The sequence below is a fragment of the Oncorhynchus mykiss genome, chromosome 9 (genome assembly GCF_057628025.1).
Source record: "Oncorhynchus mykiss isolate SJ-2025 chromosome 9, ASM5762802v1, whole genome shotgun sequence".
NCBI lineage: Eukaryota > Metazoa > Chordata > Actinopteri > Salmoniformes > Salmonidae > Oncorhynchus > Oncorhynchus mykiss.
The window spans coordinates 20,198,491-20,223,650 of record NC_143030.1 but is presented as its reverse complement, the minus strand read 5'-3'; the positions used below and the strand labels follow the sequence as shown (position 1 = coordinate 20,223,650).

Below are 25,160 nucleotides of genomic sequence, written 5' to 3'. Positions count from 1 at the left end.
AGGGGAAGCTCGGGACTGAGGGGAAGCTCGGGACTGAGGGGAAGCTCGGGACTGAGGGGAAGCTCGGGACTGAGGGGAAGCTCGGGACTGAGGGGAAGCTCGGGACTGAGGGGAAGCTCGGCACTGAGAGGAAGCTCAGGCAGATCCTGGCTGGCTGGTGGTTCTGGCAGATCCTGGCTGACTGGCGGTTCCGGCAGATCCTGGCTGACTGGCGGATCCTGGCTGACTGGCGGATCCTGGCTGACTGGCGGATCCTGGCTGAATAGCGGATCCTGGCTGAATAGCGGATCTGGCTGCTCCATGCTGACTGGCAGCTCTGGCTGCTCCATGCTGATTGGCAGCTCTGGCTGCTCCATGCTGACTGGCTGCTCCATGCTGACTGGCGGCTCTGGCTGCTCCATGCTGACTGGCGGCTCTGGCTGCTCCATGCTGACTGGCGGCTCTGGCTGCTCCATGCTGACTGGCGGCTCTGGCTGCTCCATGCTGACTGGCGGCTCTGGCTGCTCCATGCTGACTGGCGGCTCTGGCTGCTCCATGCTGACTGGCGGCTCTGGCTGCTCCATGCTGACTGGCGGCTCTGGCTGCTCCATGCTGACTGGCGGCTCTGGCTGCTCCATGCTGACTGGCGGCTCTGGCTGCTCCATGCTGACTGGCGGCTCTGGCTGCTCCATGCTGACTGGCGGCTCTGGCTGCTCCATGCTGACTGGCGGCTCTGGCTGCTCCTTGCAGACTGGCGGCTCTGGCTGCTCCTTGCAGACTGGCGGCTCTGGCGGCTCCTTGCAGACTGGCGGCTCTGGCGGCTCCTTGCAGACTGGCGGCTCTGGCGGCTCCTTGCAGACTGGCGGCTCTGGCGGCATCCTGCAGACTGGCAACTCTGGCAGCTCCTTGCAGACTGGCAGCTCCTTGCAGACTGGCAGCTCCATGCAGACTGGCAGCTCCATGCAGACTGGCAGCTCCTTGCAGACTGGCAGCTCCTTGCAGACTAGCAGCTCCTTGCAGACTAGCAGCTCTGAACAGGCGGGAGTGTGCTAGTTGGTGTGCTAGTTGGTGTAGGATGCATCATATCAGCCAGAAAAAGGTCCTGTAAAGAAGAACTGCCACTGCAGGTAACTCCTCTGTCCATCATTTATCCATTGTCATCATCCTGGAAAAACCTTATCTCCAAAAAGTACTTATTTCCAGGTCACTGAAGCCATGTTTTTATAACATTGTAAAGAATGATCATTTGAATGTATTTACAGTGTAATGTCTCATCTCCTAACAGGTCAACCCAGTGAGCTCCACCAGCGGAGAAGCTGGAACCACAGAACACAGAGGGTCCTGAGGTAACATTAATCTACGACACTGCAGGAAACCAGGATCCGCAGTACCAGCAAGAACAGTAGCGGCAGTAGAAGGGGGCCAGACAGAGGCAATCTACATCAATTTGCAGAAACCAGCAGTAGAAGACTGCCACCTGCTGGACAAAGTGAACACTGCTCCTGAAAAGAGTCCAGAAGCACAGGGCACAGCAACAGTCTACACCGCCATACAGAAACCAGCTTTACGATCTATTGCACAATATGAGATAAAGTACCCCCTGATATTTCAGCCACACCTGTTACTGACAGGTGTATAAAATCTAGCATGTAGCCATGCAATCACCATAGACAAACATTGGCAGTAGAATGGCCTTATTGAAGAGCTCAGTGACTTTCAACGTGGCACCACCATAGGATGCCACCATTCCAACATGAACAAGTCCATCAAATTTCTGCCCTGCTAGGGCTGCCCCAGTCAACTGTAAGTGCTGTTGTGAAGTGGAAATGTGTAGGAGCACGACTGAGCACGACTGAGCAGTGAATTAGTTGGCCACACAATTTCACAGAAAAGGACAGCCGAGTGCTGAAGCACGTAGCGCGTAAAAACCATCCTCGGTCTGAAAGAACTTGACTGGCCTGCACAGAGCCCTGATCTCAACCCCATTGAACACCTTGGGATGAATTGGAATGCCAACCGCCCACCATAAGTGCCCTACCTCACTAATGCTCTCGTGGCTGAATGGAAGCAAGTCCCCGCAGCAATGTTCCAACATCTAGTGGAAAACCTTCCCAGAAGAATGGAGGCTGTTATGGCAGCAAAGGGGGACCAACTCTATATTAATGCCCATGATGTTAGAATGAGATGTTTGACTAGCAGGTGTCCACATACTTTTGGTCATGTAGTGTATATCATTGACAAAGATCAGGGCTGGGGTCAATTTCAATATGTTGACAGTCAATTCAGGAAATTATATGAAGTTAACATCCTAAAATAGTAAAAGTTTTGATAATCCTTTTCAGCTTATTGAGAAGATATTGGGAAAAATGCCATTTGAATTTCAGTTAAATTCCTGAATTGACTGTTTTCAATTAGAATTGACACCAACCCTGACTCAGACCATGCAATAGCAATACAAAATACAGGTAAAACTATCAAAGCACACAATCAATCAATTCACAATTAACAATGAACCAACCAACCAACCAATCCACCAACCCACCGACCCACCAACCAACCAACCAACCAACCAATCATCTGAGTATATACCTATTTTTCTGTAATCATTTTTCTAATACATGCTGTATGTCTAATTATTAATAAGATGACAAGGCATATTAAAATAATAAGGCACGATGGGTTGTGGTATATGGCCAATAAACCATGGCTAAGGTCTGTACGCACAATGTAACAGATACAGCCTTAAGCCATGGTATATTGGCCATATGCCACAAACCCCAGGGGTACTTTATTGCTATTACAAACTGGTTACCAACGTAATTAGAACAGTACAAAATAAATGTTTTGTCATACCCGTGGTATACGGTCTGATATTCCACGGCTTTCAGCCAATCAACATTCAGGGCTAGACTGAGTTTACAATTACAAACATAACTATAAAAGTGATCTATCCATTTCAGTAACTTCTGTCACATCCAGTTGGTTGTGTGGAGGAACTACAGAAGTGTGAAGCATTTGGGAGTAATGTCAACAAACCAGACACACAGTGTATTGCATAATAGGAGATACATAACCCGTCTATCCCTGTCAGAGACAACGTTGTTGAGCTCCAGAAACATCTTAACGTCATCAGTTTTCAACATTACAAGAGTGTGATTTTGTCTAGTATAGTGTACCTCCAATACATTCCACTAGGTGCCGTGTCCGTCAACACAATATCTTATCTCCAACTACTGTCTGTTAGTGTTGTTTTCAGTGTTGATGTAATCAATCAACGTCATATAAGCCTGGTTTGGTGAGTCACTAGAAAAATGGGGTCAAATTATGGCAGTTAAAAACTTAGAGGGACAATATAAAAGAGTCAGAACTTATATAATGCCATTGTAAAGATTTATTGAATATATTTCTTATTGGAAACATCTAGACAACATACACAAATAGTTCAGTGTCCACTTTCATCAGTATGTGCGAAACACTTCAAAACAAACGTATCATAAAAGATTTTTGATTGTTAAATTCCCTTAACTTTCAATTAAGATGATCAATGATACGTTCAGATAAAATGCAATTCCAGTGACAAACAAAAATCTAATTTCACCTGGACTAAAATGTAGTCCTCCTTATATAAAGTCTTATATGGCATATAATCTGGATAACATAAAGTGTACAGTATTTCTTGGAGAGAAAAAGCACGAAGAAGAACAACGCTTTTCTTTTCATCTCTATCCAATGTGTTCATAGTGTTTTCCCACATCATTGTTTTTGCTGCAGAATATGTTTCAGTACTACTTTCCCCAGAAATATTTCCAACCTTTACCCACACCAGCTTAAAAGTAATGTCAAGCTCCATTGAGTTCCTCCTCAGCTCTTTTCTTCATCTCCTTCAGTTTCTGAACCTTCTCTGTGTTTCCTGTCTCTGTCATCTTGTCAATCAGGAAGCCAAGATGCTGAGCAGTGGACAGTGGGAGGGACTTCAAAGCGATCTCTTCCAGTATGACGAGGCACAGGTAGGATTCCTCCACCAGTCTGAACTTCTGGAGTGTGAACTGCTCCAACTCTGTCTGAAGTTTGCTGATCAGTGTCTCTTTCTCCCCAGCCGCCTTCTCATTAATATCATACTTCTTTTTCAATTTCCCATGCGTCCTGAGAACCACCCGTGTCTTGAGAACATATTTTTCATTTCCTTTGACATGCTTGGTGTAATGACATTTGCCAGTACACACAGTGCAGTGGTAGTTCTTCATTGCACTGCACCATGAGAGAACTTTGATACACCTGCAGCCTGGATAGTGACAGTTCTCTTCACACACTGTGCAGGTGGTTGCCTTCCCCCCTTCTGTAGGTAACTTCTCTTTGTACGGCTCTTCAACAGTATATGTAAAGTCCTTGTTTTCCTCCACGTCTTTCTTGTGTTTACAAAGTTCTTTTTGAGTCTGCTTGATTTCATCCTGCTTCAGATCATCCATGTGGATCCGCTCGCGTAGGTTGCTGACACACGCCTCCAGTTGTTCTCGCTCTCTCAGAACTCCTTCAGTCATCTTCACGCTTTTTGGTTCCATTTTATATTCGAAAAACTTGTCCATGGACTTTGCTCCCTTGTCCCAGACTGTCTTCTGATTAGACACAAATTCCTCATAATCCTCATATTCCTTATCAAATACATCACATTGACAGTTGTTGAACGCAAAATGAACAGGTCGATTCCTGTCATTTTTAGCACAGGGAACGTTTGCTCTTATAATAGCATCAAGGGCATTCTTTGGGGGCCTCCCATCTGAGTGTGTGATAAGGGCTACAATGTTTTTCTCCATGTCTTTGCCGAATAAAGACAAAACTGCATTGAAGATGTACTTCTGTCTGTCATTGAGTCTATTCATAGCTGCCTTCATCACTAAACCCACAGCATCAAGTTGATCAATTCCATCTACAGATCTAAACAACTCAAACAACTTTTTAGCGATCAGTTGGTCTTCTTTAATCCCTCTAGTGTTTCCATACCCAGGAGTGTCAATGATGGTGAGAGAGAAGGGGACTCTCTGGCCTTCAAACCCAAACACCTCATAAACAGTGACTGCTGTAGTTTGAGCTTCAGTCTGAAGTCTTTTTTCCTCTTCAACAATCTCAAACCAGACTTTGTCCTCCCACTCTACACCCAGGACGTAATTGACCATGGCATTGACCAGAGTTGACTTCCCTGTTCCTGTCTCTCCCACTATCAGAATGGTTTTGTTGAGCTTACTGTGATCTCTCTCTCCAAAGGTCCATCTTCTGAGCAGGCCTTCATCATCTAGATTCTGTTTCTTTGTTTCCAGCTGATACCTTGCAGGAGTTCCTTTATCGATAAGGCTACTTTTTGCAATGGTGTCTTGTATTTTTGATGTGTCCCTAAAATGTCAAATGAACATGTGTTATACTCTTAACCCCTATGCATTTAATTGTACATTAAATTGTACTGTAACAATTAATATCATCTTACTTTACAATATGAATGATATGAATGTCCACAACCATAGGGACACAAATGCCTTAGTTGGGGCTTAGCCTTCCGATAATGTTTCCCATGAATTTTGTTTTCCTTATGGCATGGATCAACTACTTCATGTTTATCATGAACAATGTCCTTTATTTTAATGGGCATTGTGGTCAAATTCTTTGCCCTAAGCCAGGTCCACTCTGTCTGTCTGGGCCGTCACTTATTTTCCTTTTACTCAGATCTTAAGGGTGGTGTAGGGGGTGATTCAACATCTTTCATTTTGAGGCTGTAGCATAAGATAAAGTATCCTAAATCTGTCATTCTATTTAATCTAATTAAATAAAACATTAGATTGAAATCTATTTAGATTTTTGCTTCTTCCCTAGCTCTTTTCCTTGGAGTCTTGATTTGCACAGACTGCGTTCTGTTACGACTGTAGCAATTTTTTATTCTGCAGTGGAAAATGCATAAATCTTTGAGACAGAGATTTAATGGCATTCAACCTGACTTATTTGGTTGATGGTTTGATTAGTCAACCAACTCTCTCTGCTATATCAGTCCTCTAACGGCTTTCCTCCTCCTCTTCTGAGGAGGAGTAGGAAGGATCGGAGGACCAAAATTTAGGGTGGTACGTATCCATAATGTATGTTAATGAGAATGAATACAAAAGAATAAAAATAATCAAAATGAAAACCGAAACAGTCCCGAATGGTGCAAACACTGAAACGGAAAAATAATCACCCACGAAACACAGGTGGGAAAAGGCTACCTAAGTATGATTCTCAATCAGAGACAACGAACGACACCTGCCTCTGATTGAGAACCATACCAGGCCAAACACAAAAACACAACATAGAAAAAAAAGAACATAGACAACTCACCCCAACTCACGCCCTGACCAAACTAAAACAAAGACATAACAAAGGAACTAAGGTCAGAACGTGACATCCTCCATGATAATGAATGAATGTTAACTTTAAAGAGATTTAATGGAAGGTTTGATATAAGCAAACACCAGATATCCTTAGTTATTAAACATACGGCTGTAATTAAGAGGAAGCTTAATGCGAAGGTTGGGGTATACTGATTGAAGTATTGTTATCCCTCTGTTGTTATTTATGGCACAAATTTACGTCGGTCTTCCATCTATGCGTCAAATGTGACCATTCTTGGGAGATTTTATCCATCTTAAAATGTGCATCAGCCAATCGAAGTTGTTGATGTATTTGCATGTGATCAAACACTACATGTTTGCTGTCCCCATTACATAACCTTAAACATTTAGCCCAATGCTAACCTGAGCAGGTGGCAGTGATTCTATTCTGAAACAAATTCCAATGGTATTTCTTAAAATAGGTCAACTGGGCCACCAGAGGGATATTTTAAAGCTCAAAATTCAAGGTTTACTTTTTGTCCGTGTAGAGTGTCTATATTGCATGATACGTTATTGATAAGGCTTCTAGCTACTAACGTTAGACAAAATTCATAAGGCAAGTTTTTTTCCCATATATGACACTATACCAAGTTTTTGCTTATCTATTTCACACATGTGCTTTTATGGGGAAAAAAAGACAAAGGAGGTCTATACAGCATTTTAGTTTATAGTACATCATAGAAAAAAAGCTAAAGAGACTTAAGGACTTGTCTTAGCGTTTATGTACTGTTATTATCATAGCTTCCTGTTGGCACACACTACTGAAGCGGTTGACTCTTGTACAACAGTGCACATTGTTCTTTTGTTGGAGGTCGTGTCAAGCTTTTTGTTAGGAAAACACTGTACACTGCTGGTCCCGGATGCTCAATTCAAATATTGCATACAGTATGTGACGAAGTGGATGATTATAGTAAATCAAATAAAACATTGTACATGTAAGTGTAGATTACACGTCTATGTAATATACCCTATGCTAACAACAGTTATTTATGTAGCAGGACCAGCAGCCTATGTGTTGGTCTGCTAAAGGGACTCCTATGAGAAACTCCTCATTAAATGGATTTGTAATCTTAATTTACAAAGTTTGGGCTGCACTTCTCTTCTAAACACAGTTACAGTTCTAAACACAGTTACACTTCTCTTCTAAACACAGTTACAGTTCTAAACACAGTTACACTTCTCTTCTAAACACAGTTACAGTTCTAAACACAGTTACACTTCTCTTCTAAACACAGTTACAGTTCTAAACACAGTTACACTTCTCTTCTAAACACAGTTACAGTTCTAAACACAGTTACACTTCTCTTCTAAACACAGTTACAGTTCTAAACACAGTTACACTTCTCTTCTAAACACAGTTACAGTTCTAAACACAGTTACACTTCTCTTCTAAACACAGTTACAGTTCATATAAGGAAATCAGTCAATTGAAATAAATGCATTAGGCACTATGGATTTAACGTAGCTGGGAATACAGATATGCATCTGTTGGTCACAGATACCTTTAAAAAATGGGACGTAGATCAGAAAACCAGTCAGTATTTGGTGTGACCACCATTTGCCTTATGCAGCGTGACACATCTCCTTCACATAGAGTTGATCAGGCTGTTGATTGTGGCCTGTGGAATGTTGTCCCACTCCTCTTCAATGGCTGTGCGAAGTTGCTGGATATTGGTGGGAACTGGAACATGTTGTCGTACATGTTGATCCAGAACATCTCAAGATCCTTGCAACATGGGGCATTGAAGATGAAACGTGGCTGGGTCTTTCAGCATGACAATGATCCTAAACACACCGCCCAGGCAACAAAGGAGTGGCTTCGTAAGAAGCATTTCAAGGTCCTGGAGTGGCCTAGCCAGTCTCCAGATCTCAACCCCATAGAAAATCTTTGGATGGAGTTGATAGTCCGTGTTGCCCAGCAACAGCCCCAAAACATCACTGCTCTAGAGGAGATCTGCATGGAGGAATGGGCCAAAATACCAGCAACAGTGTGTGAAAACCTTGTGAAGCCTTACAGAAAACGTTTGACCTGTGTCATTGCCAACAAAGGGTCTATAACAAAGTATTGAGATAAACTTGTTATTGACCAAATACTTATTTTCCACCATAATTTGCAAATAAATTCATTAAAAATCCTACAATATGATTTTCTGGAATTTTTTTCTCATTTTGTCTGTCATAGTTGAAGTGTACCTATGATGAAAATTACAGGCCTCTCATCTTTTTAAGTGGGAGAACTTGCACAATTGGTGGCTGACTAAATACTTTTTTGTCCCAATGTACATACTGATCGTCAATACAAACGCAACATGTAAAGTGTTGGTCCCATGTTTCTTGAGCTGAAATTAATGTTCCATATGTACAAAAAGTGTATTTATCTAAAATGTTGAGCACAAATATGTTTACATCCCTGTTAGTGAGCCTTTCTGACAGGTGTGGTATATCAAGAAGCTGATTAAACAGCATGATCATTAAACAGGTACACCTTGTACTGGAGACAAAAGGCCACTCTAAAATGTGCAGTTTTGTCACACAACACAATGCCACAGATGTCTCAAGTTTTGAGGGAGTGTGCAATTGGCACGATGAATGCATGAATATCCGCCAGAGTTGTTGCCAGGGAATTGAATGTTAAATTCTCTCTCTACCTTAAGATGCCTCCAACATCGTTTTATACAATATAGCAGTACGCCCATCCAGCCTCACAACTGCAGACCACGTGTAACCACGCCAGGCCAGGACCTCAACATCTGGCTTCTTCACCTGCGGCACCAGCCACCCAGACAGCTGATGAAATTTAAGTTTTTCTTTCTGTAATAAGGCCCTTTTCTGGGGAAAACAATATTTTGATTGGCTGGGCCTGGCTCCCAAGTGGGTGGGCCTCTGCCCTCCCAGGAACACAACCCTTCATGTGAAATCTATAGATTAGAGCATGATTAATTTATTTCAATTGATTGATTTTTGTCACACCTATTCCCACATGAGTATTTAACTAGGCAAGTCAGTTAAGAACAAATTATTATGTCCAATGACAGTCTACTCCAGACGACACTGGGACAATTGCACCCCGCCCTACGGGACTCCCAATCACAGCTGGATGTGATGCAGCCTGGATTAAAACCAGGTACTGCAGTGATGCCTCCTGCAATGAGATGCAGTGTCTTAGACCACTGCATCACTCAGGAGCTGTTACTCAAGAATGACAGTTGGGTACTTTATTTGAACAAGTATTTGATACTGCCGATTTTGCAGGTTTTCCTACTTACAAAGCATGTATATATATATATATATATATATATATATATATATATATATATTATATATATTTACAGTTGGAAGTTTGAAGTTTAGATCACCTTAGCCAAATATATTTAAACTCAGTTTTTCACAATTCCTGATATTTAATCCGAGTAACAATTCCCTGTCTTAGGTCAGTTAGGATCACCACTTTATTTTAAGAATGTGAAATGTCAGAATAATAGTAGAGAGAATTATTTATTTCAGCTTTTATTTCTTTCATCACATTCCCAGTGGGTCAGATGTTTACATACAATCAATTAGTATTTGGTAGCATTGCCTTTAAAATTGTTTCACTTGGGTCAAAAGTTTCGGGTAGCCTTCCACAAGCTTCCCACAATAAGTTGGGTGAATTGTGGTCCATTCTTCCTGACAAAGCTGGTGTAACTGAGTCAGGTTTGTAGGCCTTCTTCCTTCCACACGCTTTTTCAGTTCTGCCCACAAACTTTCTATGGGATTGAGGTCAGGGCTTTGTGATGGCCACTCCAATACCTTGACTTTGTTGTCCTTGAGCCATTTTGCCACAACTTTGGAAGTATGCTTGGGGTCATTGTCCATTTGGAAGACCCATTTGAGACCAAGCTTTATTAACTTCCTGACTCATGTCTTGAGATTTTGCTTCAATATATCCACATAATTATACTGTCTCATGATGCCTTCTATTTTGTGAAGTGCACCAGTCCCTCCTGCAGCAAAGCACCCCCACAACATGATGGTGCTACCCCCGTGCTTCACGGTTAGGATGGTGATCTTCGGCTTGCAAGCCTTCCCCTTTTTCCTCCAAACATAACGATGGTCATCATGGCTAAACAGTTCTATTTTTGTTTCATCAGGCCAGAGGACATTTCTCCAAAAAGTACGATCTTTGTCCCCATGTGCAGTTGCAAACCGTAGTCTGGCTTTTTTGTAGCAGTGGCTTCTTCTTTGCTGAGCGGCCTTTCAGGTTATGTCGACATAGGACTCGTTTTACTGTGGATATAGACACTTTTGTACCTGTTTCCTCCAGCATCTTCACAAGGTCCTTTGCTGTTAATCTGGGATTGATTTGCTCTATTCGCACTAAAGTACGTTCATCTCTAGGAGACAGAACGTGTCTCCTTCCTGAGTAGTATGACGGCTGCTTGGTCCCATGGTGTTTATACTTGTGTACAATTGGTTGTACAGATGAACATGGTACCTTCAGGCATTTGGACATTGCTCCCAAGGATGAACCAGATTTGTGGAAGTCTACCATTTTTTTCTGAGGTCTTGCCTGAATTCTTTGGATTTTCACATGATGTCAAGCAAAGAGGCACTGAGTTTGAAGGTAGGCCTTGAAATACATCCACAGGTACACCTCAAATTGACTCAAATTATGTCAATTAGCCTATCAGAAGCTTCTAACGCCATGACATCATTTTCTGGAATTGTCCAAGCTGTTTAATGGCACAGTCAACTTAGTGTATGTAAATGTCTGACCCACTGGAATTGTGATACAATGAATTATAAGTGAAATAATTTGTCTGTAAACAATTGTGGGAAAAATTACTTGTATCATGCACAAAGTATTTGTCATAACCGACTTGTCAAAAACTATAGTTTGTTAACAAGAAATTTGTGGAGTGGTTAAAAAACGAGTTTCAATGACTCCAACCTAAGTGTATGTAAACTTACGACTTCAACTGTATAAACTCAGCAAAAAAAGAAACGTCCTCTCACTGTCAACTGCATTTATTTTCAGCAAACTTAACCTTTCTGATCTCCCCATCCCGGATCCGGGATCGTGAATACAGACTCAAGCTCATTACCATAACGCAACGTTAACTATTCATGAAAATCGCAAATGAAATGAAATAAATATGCTAGCTCTCAAGCTTAGCCTTTTGTTAACAACACTGTCATCTCAGATTTTCAAAATATGCTTCTCAACCATTGCAAAACAAGCATTTGTGTAACAGTATTGATGGCTAACGTAGCATTTAGCATTAGCATTCAGCTGGCAACATTTACACAAAAAAACAGAAAAGCATTCAAATAAAATCATTTACCTTTGAAGAACTTCAGATGTTTTCAATGAGGAGACTCAGATAGCAAATGTTCAGTTTTTCCTGAAAGATTATTTGTTTAGGACAAATCGCTCCGTTTTCTGCGTCACGTTTAGCTATGAAAAAACCCCTGTATCCAGGATTGTGTAAATCTATCAGCAAGCTCATTAGCATAACACAACGTTAACTATTCATGAAAATCGCAAATGAAATGAAATAAATATGCCATCTCTCAAGCTTAGCCTTCTGTAAACAACACTGTCATCTCAGATTTTCAAAATATGCTTCTCAACCATAGGAAAACAATAATTTGTGTAAAAGTAGCTAGCTAGCGTTAGCATTTAGCGTTAGCATTTAGCGTTAGCATTTAGCGTTAGCATTTAGCGTTAGCATTTAGCGTTAGCATCCAGCACGCAACATTAACAAAAAACATAAAAGCCTTCAAATAAAATCATTTACCTTTGAAGAACTTCTGATGTTTTCAATGAGGATACTCTCAGTTAGATAGCAGATGCTCAGTTCTTCCAAAAAGATTCTTTGTGTATTAGAAATAGCTCCGTTTTGTACATCACATTTGTCTACCAAAAAAAAAAAAAAACGAAAATTCAGCCCTCAAAACGTGAACTTTTTTCCAAATTAACTCCATAATATCGACTGAAACATGGCAAACGTGGTTTAGAATCAATCCTCAAGGTGTTTTTCCACATATCTCTTCAATGATATATCCTTCGTGGAAGCCTGGTTTCTCCTTGCTCTCAAATGGAAAAATAATTGCACCTGGCTTTACGCTCCAATTTCGACGCAGGGACACCAGGCGGACATTTGGAAAATGTAGTCTCTTATGTTCAATCTTCCAATGATATGCCTACAAATACGTCACAATGCTGCTAACGCCTTGTGGGAACGACAGAAAGTGTAGGCTCATTCCTTGCGCAATCACAGCCATATAAGGAGACAAGGGAAAACAGAGCTTCAGAAATTCTGCTCATTTCCTGGTTGACGCATCATCTTGGTATCGTGAATACAGACTCAAACTCATTACCATAACGCAACGTTAACTATTCATGAAAATCGCAAATGAAATGAAATAAATATGCTAGCTCTCAAGCTTAGCCTTTTGTTAACAACACTGTCATCTCAGATTTTCAAAATATGCTTCTCAACCATTGCAAAACAAGCATTTGTGTAACAGTATTGATGGCTAACGTAGCATTTAGCATTAGCATTCAGCTGGCAACATTTACACAAAAAAACAGAAAAGCATTCAAATAAAATAATTTACCTTTGAAGAACTTCAGATGTTTTCAATGAGGAGACTCTCAGATAGCAAATGTTCAGTTTTTCCTGAAAGATTATTTGTTTAGGACAAATCGCTCCGTTTTCTGCGTCACGTTTAGCTATGAAAAAACCCCTGTATCCAGGATTGTGTAAATCTATCAGCAAGCTCATTAGCATAACACAACGTTAACTATTCATGAAAATCGCAAATGAAATGAAATAAATATGCCATCTCTCAAGCTTAGCCTTCTGTAAACAACACTGTCATCTCAGATTTTCAAAATATGCTTCTCAACCATAGGAAAACAATCATTTGTGTAAAAGTAGCTAGCTAGCGTTAGCATTTAGCGTTAGCATTTAGCGTTAGCATTAGCGTTAGCATCCAGCACGCAACATTTCAACAAAAACATAAAAGCCTTCAAATAAAATCATTTACCTTAAGAACTTCTGATGTTTTCAATGAGGATACTCTCAGTTAGATAGCAGATGCTCAGTTCTTCCAAAAAGATTCTTTGTGTATTAGAAATAGCTCCGTTTTATACATCACATTTGGCTACCAAAAAAAATCTGAAAATTCAGTCCTCAAAACGCGAACTTTTTTCCAAATTAACTCCATAATATCGACTGAAAACATGGCAAACGTTGTTTAGAATCAATCATCAAGGTGTTTTTCACATATCTCTTCATTGATACATCGTTCTTGGACACATGGTTTCTCCCCTATATCAAATGGAAAAGTACGAGCAGCTGGCAATTGCGCACCGAATTCCACGCAGGACACCAGGCGGACACTTGGAAAATGTAGTCTCTTATGGTCAATCTTCCAATGATATGCCTACAAATACGTCACAATGCTGCTAAGACCTTCGGCGAACGACAGAAAGTGTAGGCTCATTCCTTGCGCAATCACAGCCATATAAGGAGACAATGGAAAACAGAGCTTCAGAAATTCTGCTAATTCCTGGTTGATGCATCATCTTGGTTTCGCCTGTAGAATGAGTTCTGGGGCACTTACAGACAAAATCTTTGCAGATTCTGAAACTTCAGAGTGTTTTCTTTCCAAAACTGAATATAGAATATGCATAGTCGAGCATCTTTTCGTGACAAAATATCGCGCTTAAAACGGGAACGTTTTTTATCCAAAAATGAAATAGCGCCCCTAGAGATCTAACAGGTTAATGTTCCAACCAGAGAATTCCTGTCTTCAGAAAAAGCACTGGTACGCGAGGTAACTCTGTCGGGAGCGCGCGTCATGAGACCGAGGCTCTCTGCCAGACCACTGTTTTAAACAGGTCTCATGAGCCCCTCCTTTATAGTAGAATCCTCATTCAACTTTCAAAAGACAGTTGACATCTGGTGGAAGCCCTAGGAAGTGCAACCTCATCCATATCTCAATGTATACTCGGTAAGCAAAGCTTTGAAAAACTACAAACCTCAGATGTCCCACTTCCTGGATGGATTTTTCTCAGGTTTTCGACTGCCATGTGAGTTCTGTTATATTCACAGACATCATTCAAACAGTTTTAGAAACTTCAGTGTTTTTTATCCAATACTAATAGTAATATGCATATATTAGCATATGGGACAGAGTAGGAGGCAGTTCACTCTGGGCACGCTATTCATCCAAAAGTGGAAATGCTGCCCCCTATCCCAAAAAGATTTTAACTTTTTAAGGTATAGGTGGTAGCATTTTCACTTTTGGATAACTAGCATGCCCAATTTCAACTTCCTGCTACTGATGCCAAGAATATAAGATATGCATAGTATTAGTAGATTTGGATAGAAAACACTCTGAAGTTTCTAAAACGGTTTGAATCATGTCTGTGAGTATAACAGAGCTTATGTAGCAGGCAAAACCCCGAGGACTAACCATTCAGATTTTTTTGGGATGTCACCAGTCTTTGGAATTTGGTTGAGGTTATTAATTTGTGCAATGAAGAAGTAGGCCATCTAGGAACTGCATAACACTGTTGAGAGCAAGACGTGAAAAGTAGCTTGGTTTGTTGTGTTCCTGTATTGAACACAGATAGACCCGTGTTCAATTTGATATTAACATTTAAATATACCTAAAGTTGTATTACAAAAGTAGTTTGAAATATTTTGGAAAAGTTTATAGGCAACTTTTGAAATATTTTATAGTGACGTTGCGCATTTTGGAAGCTGTTTTTTTCTGGATCAAACGCGCCAAATAAATGGACATTTTGGATATATATGGACGGAATTAATCGAACAAAGGACCAGTTGTGATGTTTATGGGACATATTGTAGTTCCAACAAAAGAGGCTCGTCAAAGGTAAGGCATGTTTTATATTTTATTTCTGCGTTTTGTGTAGCGCCTGCAGGGTTGAAATATGCTACCGGCTTTGTTTACTGTTGTGCTATCATCAGATAATAGCTTCTTATGCTTTCGCCGAAAAGCCTTTTTAAAATCGGACATGTTGGCTGGATTCACAACGAGTGTAGCTTTAATTTAGTATCTTACATGTGTGATTTAATGAAAGTTATTTTATATCATTTTTTTATTTGCTTCGCTGCATTTTTCCTGGCTTTTGCCCAAGTGGGACGCAAGCGTCCCCTATACCATAAGAAGTTAACAACCGTTCCAAAGTTGCATGTTCATTAATTGTTTATGATTCATTGAACAAGCATGGGAAACAGTGTTTAAATCCTTTACAATGAAGATCTGTTAAGTTATTTGGATTTTTACGAATTATCTTTGAAAGACAGGGTCCTGTCTTTTTTTGCTGAGTTTGTGCAAAAGTACTATCTCACAACTCAATGAAACATTCACTCTTGCACAACATTTAGAAATGAAACAAAATTAGCCACAGGAGTTTTTTTTTTGCGAGAACTAAGACGACTTGAGTAGTAAGACATGTATAAAAGCAACGGATACCATTAATAAGAAGGGGCTAGAAGCATCTTATATGGTGAGCTACTGAGTGGCTAGGACAGGCAAGCCCCATACTATTGTGGAGGACAACACACAGGTCTTTCAATCATATGATTTTTTTGTGTGCAAATGTACTCAAGCTTACGGACAATGTCAAAGGTGATATAGCGAAGCACCTGAGTGAGCTGGGTGCGCAGTTACGCAGGTACTTTCCCGAAACCGACGACACAAACAACTAGATTCCTTATCCCCTTCATGCCGTGCCTACAGATATCTGAACAAGAGAGCCTCATCAAAATTGCAGCAAGCGGTTCTGTGAAAATGTTATTTAATCGGAAGCCACAGCCATATTTCTTGATAGGACAGCGCTCAGAGTATCCTGCCTTGGCAAATCGCGCTGTTAAGAGACTGATGTCTTTTGCAACCACCTACCTATGTGAGAGTGGATTCTCTGCCCTCACTAGCATGAAAACTAAATAGAGGCGTTTGGGAAATAATTTAAGATTGATACTCTCTCCAATACAACCCAATATTGCAAAGTTATGTACATCCTTTCAATTACACCTGTCACGATTGTCGTAAGAAGCGGACCAAAGCGCAGCGTGGTGTGAATGCATCATTTTAATGAATGACGAAAACACAAAGTAAACTGAACAAAACAATAAATGAACAATGACCGTGAAGCTATGTACCAAATGTGCTGACACAAGCAACTAACGTAGACAATCACCCACAACCCACAATGACAAAGCAGCCTACCTAAATATGGTTCCCAATCAGAGACAACGACTAACACCTGCCTCTGATTGAGAACAATATCAGGCCAAACACAGAAACAGACAAACCAGACATCCAACATAGAATGGCCACTCAGATCACACCCTGACCAAACAAAAACTAAAAACATATAAAGCAAACTATGGTCAGGGCGTGACAGAACCTGAACCTATAGGGGAGGGTCTGGGTGGGCATCTGTCCGCGGTGGCGGTGGCGGCTTTGGCGCTGGACGTTGACGCCACTCCACCATAGTTTTAGTCCACCTTAGTAGCGTCCTTTGAGCGGCGACCCTCGCTGCCGACCTAGGACTGGCAACCCTGCTAAAGGGCCCCACTGGACTTAGGGGCAGCTCCGGACTGAGGGGCAGCTCCGGACTGAGGGGTAGCTCAGGACTGGCTGACGGCTCTGGCAGCTCCTGGCTGTCTGGGGGCTCTGGCAGCTCCTGGCTGGCTGGCGGCTCTGGCAGCTCCTGGCTGGCTGGCGGCTCTGGCAGCTCCTGGCTGGCTGGCGGCTCTGGCAGCTCCTGGCTGGCTGGCGGCTCTGGCAGCTCCTGGCTGGCTGGCGGCTCTGGCAGCTCCTGGCTGGCTGGCGGCTCTGGCAGCTCCTGGCTGGCTGGCGGCTCTGGCAGCTCCTGGCTGGCTTGCGGCTCTGGCAGGTCCTGGCTGACTGGCGGCTCTGGCAGGTCCTGGCTGACTGACGGCTCTGGCAGGTCCTGGCTGGCTGGCGGCTCTGGCAGCTCCTGGCTGGTGGCTCTGGCAGCTCCTGGCTGGCGGCTCTGGCAACTCCTGGCTGGCTGGCGGCTCTGGCAGCTGCTGGCTGGCTGGCGGATCTGGCAGCTCCTGGCTGGCTGGCGGCTCTGGCAGGTCCTGGCTGACTGACGGCTCTGGCAGCTCCTGGCTGACTGACGGCTCTGGCAGGTCCTGGCTGACTGACGGCTCTGGCAGCTCCTGGCTGACTGACGGCTCTGGCAGCTCCTGGCTGACTGACGGCTCAGGACAGACTGGCGGCTCTAGCAGCTCTGGACAGGCGGGAGACTCTAGCAGCTCTGGACAGGCGGGAGACTCTAGCAGCTCTGGACAGGCGGGAGACTCTAGCAGCTCTGGACAGGCGGGAGACTCTAGCAGCTCTGGACAGGCGGGAGACTCTGGCAGCGCTGGAGAGGAGGAAGGCTCTGGCAGCGCTGGACAGGCGGGAGACTCTGGCGGGTCAGGACAGGAGGAAGGCTCTGGCAGCACTGGAGAGGAGGAAGCACCTGTAGGCAGAAGACGGAGAGACAGCCTGGTGCGGGGGGCTGCCACCGGAGGGCTGGTGGTGGAGGTGGCACTGGATAGACCGGACCGTGCAGGTGCACTGGAGCTCTTGAGCACCGAGCCTGCCCAACCTTACCTGGTTGCATGCTCCCGGTAGCCAGGCCAGTGTGGCGAGGTGGAATAGCCCGCACTGGGCTGTGCTGGCGAACCTGGGACACCATGCGTAAGGCTGGTGCCATGTACGCCGGCCCAAGGAGACGCACTGGAGACCAGATACATAGAGCCAGCCTCATGGCACCTGGCTCGATGCCCACTCTAGCCCGGCCGATACGAGGAGCTGGAATGTACCGCACCGGGCTATGCACCCGCCCGGGGACACCGTGCGCTCCACAGCATAACACGGTGCCTGCCTGGTCCCTCTCGCTCTCCGGTAAGCACGGGGAGTTGGCGCAGGTCTCCTACCTGGCTTCGCCACACTCCCCGTGTGCTCCCCCCACCCCCCCAAGACATTTTTGGGGCTGACTCTCGGGCTTCCAACCGCACCGCCATGCTGCCTCCTCATACCAGTGCCTCTCTGCCTTCGCTGCCTCCAGCTCTGCTTTGGGGCAGCGATATTCCCCTGGCTGTGCCCAGGGTCCTTTTCCGTCCAACTCGTCCTCCCATGTCCATGAGTCTTGTGATGCTGCCGCTGCTGCTGCTGCTGCCCGTTACCACGTCGCTTGGTCCGGTTGTGATGGGTGATTCTGTTACGATCATCGTAAGAAATGGACCAAAGCGCAGCTTGGTGTGAATGCATCATTTTAATGCATGACGAAAACACGAAGTAAACTGAACAAAACAATAAATGAACAACTACCGTGAATCTATGTACCAAATGCGCTGACACAAGCAACTAACATAGACAATCACCCATAACCCACAATGACAAAACAGGCTACCTAAATGTGGTTCCCAATCAGAGACAACGACTAACACCTGCCTCTGATTGAGAACCATATCAGGCCAAACACAGAAACCGACAAACTAGACATCCAACATAGAATGCCCACTCAGATCACACCCTGACCAAACTAAACCTAAGAACATACAAAGCAAACTATGGTCAGGGCGTGATAACACCCTTCTCATTAACCCGTGGTGAGTTATTCACAATGTTTTACAAACAAGGTTTATCTGTAAGATGGCTAAATAAAGAGCAGAATTATTGCTTATTATATTATTATTATTTGTGTCCTGGTCCAATAAGAGCTCTTTGTCACTTCCCTGAGCCGGGTTGTGACAAAAACTCACACTCATTCTTATGTTTAATTCATGTATCGCATAGCGTGTGTGTGGCAGGATTACAATGATGGCAAAAAACTAAATTTGAGAGTGTGCTGACCGTGGTGCTAGAGGGGGTACGCAGCTGGAGGTTGAATGTTTGAAGGGGTACGGGACTACAAAAAGTTTGGGAAAAACTGCAGAGAGGAAATGCTCAGCCTTGGCCTTGTGGAAAGTTATTAATCTCTGACCAAACAATAGACTGAATCACATAGCCAAACCCTTTGATTGAGGTCACATTCTAACATAATCTGAGACAGGAACCAAAACATGAGAAAGTTTGTGTAATAAAATCCTTTCCTCCAGACTCTAAAGCATTTCTCTGAAGAAATATCAAAAGCTGAAAGTGACTTCTGCTTTTTAGTTAATCTTCGAAATAGTAGGATTTATTAGGAAAGATAAACATTTGCATGCAAGAATTATTAACGTTACACTCATGTCTGCCTGAATGAGGTATTTATTTTAGTAAATATCTCTCTCTCTCTCTCTCCCTCCCTCTCAGCAGCTAGTACACTCTTTCAAACATTCACAAAAGCAAGAACACACACAAGGGCAATAATTGCACACATATTTGAGTTAGCGCTGTATCTCAGATAGGGTCTAATTTATAATTTTCTCAGTTTTTCTCCCCTACCCACTCTGAGTCTGTACTGAACTTTTTCCCCCTGGTCTACCTGTTCCCCTCGAAGTGGTTGATGAGGTCCAAGACTTTGGAGTGTTTCTCCCGGCTCTTCACCATCATCGCCTCTCCTCTTCCCCCCATGTTGGCTCTGAGGAGTGGTCTCTCCACACGCCCCAGCACCTGCGGGTGGGCGGCAGACTTTGTCACCAGACTCTGGAGGTGGGTAGGCTTCAGAGGCACTGAGAGGATGATGGGAAAAGGTCAGTTGTCACTGGTCAGGGGTCGAGAGGTCAGAGGTCACGTTGTCATGGCCACTCTAGGAGCCTTTCTGTGACTATACATGACCCTCCACCAGCATTTTACGGTATGTTGACTGTGTTTTGTGGAGTTTGAAGAATAAATGGCAGCACAGGTTACTAAACGCGAGTCTAATTCCCAGATTGTACCTATAAAACTGCAAAACATGGTTACTTTAGGCATAGCATTCATTACCCAGAATGAGATTGAAATATAGCCATTCCGTGGACTAGCAGTATCCTCTTATGGCATGAATTATTCTATAAATGTGAATCCTTAAAGAGATGGGTGGGGCTGACTTAAGAGGGTGTGAACAATGCTGAATGGGTGTAGACAAATGAGATCTCTCCAGTAGTAGTACCAAAACATTCAACAGCCATTTCTTCAGAATTGAGGTTACAGAATTACTTTCTCATTGTTCCTCAAAAATGCAGTGCATGATATACTGTACCATTTTGTAGCTGTGTCTCTGCTTTTATCCAATTTAAAAAACAGAATTTCAAAATGTTCTACATACTGTAATATCAAGGTGGTCGGTCACACGTGTTTTACAGCCTTCATGCTGTAGATTGCACTGCATTTTGGGCAAAATGCTGAAAAATACTGTTATAAACTATAATCCGAAAGCCTCTTGTAAAAACTACTCTAACATACAGTTTTTCTTTACAGTAATACCTTATGTCTGCTGTAGATTCAAATGATCCGTTTTAGGTGCCAACCTAATGCTGTCAGGTGAGACTGTCACACCCTGATCTGTTTCACCTGTCTATGTGTTTGTCTCCACCCCCCTCCAGGTGTTGCCCCATCTTCCCCATTATCCCCAATGCATTTATACCTGTGTTCTCTGTTTGTCTGTTGCCAGTTCATCTAGTCTCGTCAAGCCAACCAACGTGTTTTTCCTAGTCTCTGTTTTCTAGCCCTCCCGGTTCCAACCTTTTCTGCCTGCCCTGACTTCGAGCCTGACCTTTCAGACTCTGACCTGGTTAATGAACTTCTGCATGTCCTCGACCTGCCTATTGCCTGCCCCTTGTATGCTAATAAAAATCAGAAACTCAAACCATCTGCCTCCATTTTCTGCATCTGGGTCTCGCACGGTCCTTATAGAGACACATGAAGCTCAGATTATTTTAGTAAATATATTTTTGAAGCGGCAGTGCAGTGGAAGAATATATTCCGCAGCTGCTGGGTAGGTACTTTGCCTTGTTTATAAGCATAATTATTTCTAGCCAACGTTGAATCACTGCATGTTTCCTTAGCTAACCATTTGTTTAATTTAAAAAACATTGTTCTATAATGTTACAGTATTGGCTAAACCTGTTGACTTTCCCATTAGTTCACCAGAGTTGCCAGCTTAATACTTTAATTTTGCTTTACAATACTATTTTCCTTACTGTAAAACATATTACAGCTTCTATGCTGTAAAGAAAAATTACAATATTAAACTGGCCACTGTAGTGCCAGTATAATGCTGTACATTTACAGGGAAAAGTTTTACAGTGGCCAGCTAGTGATTTATTTCCTCATACTCGTTGTGAAGTACGGGGGCTATGTAAAAAATATGAACAAATGCTCCAAAAACACCCACATAAGTCATTTTAGAAGCATAAACACTCTCAGTAAAGTGATGCAGGTCTTCAGATGCTAGAATGGACAGAGAGGTATTGCTCGAGTCACAAAAACATTTTATATAACGTTTGCAAAAAAACTTGTCTGGACCCTTTTAACATGCTATTTACATAAACAATGCGTGAGATAAAAGTATTGCGTTGGGCAAATAGATTAAGACGTCACACCCTGATCTGTTTCACCTGTCTTGTGTTTGTCTCGACCCCCTCCAGGTGTCTCCTATTTGTGCCCATTATCTCCTGTGTATTGTCAGGGAAATTGCGAGATTACGTTATAATGCTTGTATTACATTATAATGGTTGTTTTATTCGACAGAATATAGTATTCTGTTAACTATTGTGTGTGTGTTCTACTGAGGATGGGCCTCTATGAGAAAGCACTGTGTCATGACGTTGCCCTCTTTGGGTACAGCGAGCACCATCCCCCTCTCTCTGCCTCCTACAACCAGGCTGCCACAGCAGAGAGATTGTAAATTCCTAGGGAATATCCTGCCTCATGGCCACACAGTATAGAGACAGAGTGAAGTTTCATAGAGAACAAAGGAATTTCTTCCACCTCACAGAACTTGAGGTCCGAACAACATTTACAGTGATGTAAATTTACAAAGCATGTAGAGGTCTGTAATGTTTAGCAAAAATTACAGATCTCTACATGCTTTGTATGTAGGAAAACCTGGAAAATCTACAGTGTATTAAATACTTGTTCTCCCCACTGTATGATCCGGAGAAGGTATAAAAAATTGGTGAAGAATCCAGCTACGAACTGGTCCGTTTGGTAATCTTGGTGAAGCTCATGGGAGACGGTGCGGCCACATTACCATAACGCTGTTTATGTAATAGCCTCAGATTTGAGGTTCACATCTAATTGTTGTAAGATGAGATAAGATGATAAGATGAATGTGTGAGGATGATACGGTTTGTTAACTTGTGTAATGTGATTTTGGAATGTTTAATGAAGGAAACTCCAATTCCCTTTTGAGTTTAACTAAATCAGAGGACCCCAACTTTGAGAAGTTTTCTCTCAATCACGAGAGGACAAAGGGTGCAGACCAGCTTACCTCGATAAAGAGATGGCCAAGGTTTGAGACGATTGCTGAATCTTTTAACCATACCACGTGGTTAAACTCTTAGACTATCGATACCGACAGAATAAGAACAGGTCTTTGATATGAATTACTAGTCTGCAGCTAGGAATTCGGTATCATTGGATGCGGAGAACGAAGACCGCCAAAACATCCATCCTATAACGACATGAATGAATGTCACTCTGAACTAACCGTTCTAACCACGACAGAGAGAGAGCGAGAGGACGGACACTCTCCAACAGCAACTAACTTTTCAACAGAGATCACGACGACACATTGAGCATAAATATATATATATTGATTTCAATTGTTCCCGAATGAGTGAGCGTTCATGTGCAAAGGATTAGCATTTCAATTGTTATAATTAGCAACTCTGTAGTTACTTCTCAACTGACCCCCACTCCCCTTTTGTCTAACAAGCCACCATGCCGGTTTAGCCCACTAGGGCACATTCCCCTATCATTTATTTGAACCATATTTACTTTATTTGTTTGTGTGTGCACTTCTGTGATTGTTTAGTTAGTTAAAACCTCTCTGGGATATGTGGGACGCTACCTGGCCAAAAGCCAGTGAAAATGCAGAGAGCCAAATTCAAATTAATTACTATAAAAATCGAACTTTCATGAAATCACACATGTAGGATACCAAATTAAAGCACCTCCCTAAACAAAGAAAGAAAAGCATATTTCAACCCTGCAGGCTTGACATAAAACGCAGAAATAAAAGTATAATTTATGCCTTACCTTTGACGAGCTTCTTTTGTTGGCACTCCAGTATGCCCCATAAACATCACAAATGGTCCTTTTGTTCAATTAATTCCGTCGATATATATCCAAAATGTCAATTTATTTGGCGCGTTTGATCCAGAAAAACACAATTTCCAACTTGCCCAACGTGACTACAAAATATCTCAAAAGTTACCTGTAAACTTTGCCAAAACATTTCAAACTACTTTTGTAATACAACTTTAGGTATTTTTTTAAGTAAATAATCGATAAAATTGAAGACGGTACGATCTATGTTCAATACAGGAGGAAAACAAACTGTAGCTAGCTTTCTGGTCACGCGCCTCTAACAGTACACTTGAAGTGACCCTCGTTCTTAACAGGGCTACTTCTTCATTACACAAAGGAAAAACCTCAACCAATTTCTAAATACTGGTGACATCCAGTGGAAGCAGTAGGAACTGCAAGAAGGTCCCTTAAAATCTGGATTCCCAATGAAATCCCATTGAAAAGAGAGTGACCTAAAAAAAAAAAAAATCTGAATTGTTTGTCCTCGGGGTTTCACCTGCTAAATAAGTTCTGTTATACTCACAGACATGATTCAAACAGTTTTAGAAACTTCTGAGTTTTTTTCTATCCAAATCTACTAATAATATGCATATCTTATCTTCTGGGGATGAGTAGCAGGCAGTTGAATTTGGGCATGCATTTCATCCGAGCGTGAAAATACTGCCCCCTGTCACCAAGAAGTTAATAAATAAATGATTTAAGACAATTGGTGTATGGATGACTCATAGTGAAGACTGAGTTCATGCAGATAACCAACAATTTATGACATTTGGAATGAGACTAACGTGAGGTAAAATAAATAATTGATCAGATATAAAATATCTGAAAAGTTATATTAGGAAAATTGTAACTTTGTAATCTGAATATTTTCCTTGATGCCCTGACTTCCTAGTTAATTACAGTTACATGATTAATCAGTTTAATTGCGTAATACTAATTACAGAGAATCTTTGATAAAATCTTAGTCTTTATTTAATGATAGTAAAGACACGACAACTGACAGAGGAGATTTACGATGTCTTTGAGTGATAAAACCTAAAGAGCATTCCAGAGAGCATGAGTTAATGTTTCTGTTCTATACCGTACCAGAGAGAAATGGTTCCAGTTTGGAGTAGGAGGCCCAGACACTGGTCTATACAATGAAAACTGTTGACACAGCAGATGTTGTCTGCTATGTATTATAGATATCTTTCATACAAATCTTAACCTTGTGACCATTCTATGTATCTGTTGTTCGTCATGTAGGTTGAAAGGGGTGTATCTTGGTTTTAAAAGACCTTTGTTTTCTTGTTTTATCACTCTCAATGGATCATTGGAAATTGTGAATTGTTGAAAGTCATTGCTATTGCAAAGCTCTTCTTATTAAAGATTTAGTTTAAGTATAACTCTGACTTGTGTGATAAGTTTGTCTCTCCTTATTTGATAGTAAAGAAATTAACCACCACAGTATTTATACCAGTGTTTTCTGTTTGTCTGTTGCCAGTTCGTTTTGTCTTGTCAGGTCTTACCAGC

The 25,160-nt window shown here is 42.3% G+C and overlaps 2 protein-coding genes across 3 annotated transcripts in view; both read right to left on the bottom strand.

Moving 5' to 3' along the window:
• Positions 1–3,355: 3,355 nt before the first annotated feature.
• The window catches only part of LOC118966007 (uncharacterized), a 40,941-nt gene continuing 19,136 nt past the window's right edge, over positions 3,356–25,160 (bottom strand). For both annotated transcript variants that reach the window (XM_036987477.2, XM_090183714.1), the window contains 2 exons: positions 19,900–20,086; positions 3,356–5,364 (listed from right to left, as the gene is read on the bottom strand). In XM_036987477.2, the coding sequence (XP_036843372.2) occupies positions 3,819–5,364; positions 19,900–19,988 (1,635 nt within the window). In that variant the 5' untranslated portion in view covers positions 19,989–20,086 and the 3' untranslated portion in view covers positions 3,356–3,818. The remainder of the gene's footprint in view (positions 5,365–19,899; positions 20,087–25,160) is intronic.
• LOC149980825 (uncharacterized) lies at positions 16,825–18,701 on the bottom strand. The gene is made up of 3 exons (XM_090185640.1): positions 18,557–18,701; positions 17,439–17,727; positions 16,825–17,344 (listed from the first exon to the last, which is right to left on the bottom strand). Exons 1-3 carry the CDS (start codon positions 18,699–18,701, stop codon positions 16,825–16,827), a joined length of 954 nt encoding a protein of 317 aa, XP_090041766.1.

Bases quoted from the DNA above. Each gene is read 5' to 3' on its own strand.
- LOC149980825 (XM_090185640.1), bottom strand. From the start codon at position 18,701: ATGCATTCACACCAAGCTGCGCTTTGGTCCATTTCTTACGATGATCGT. The intron at 17,728-18,556 runs GTTGGACGGAAA...CCGCCTGTCCAG, and splicing joins TCATGGACATGGGAGGACGA to AGCTGCTAGAGTCTCCCGCC. The intron at 17,345-17,438 runs GTTGCCAGAGCC...GCCGTCAGTCAG, and splicing joins GAGCCGCCAGCCAGCCAGGA to CCAGGACCTGCCAGAGCCGC.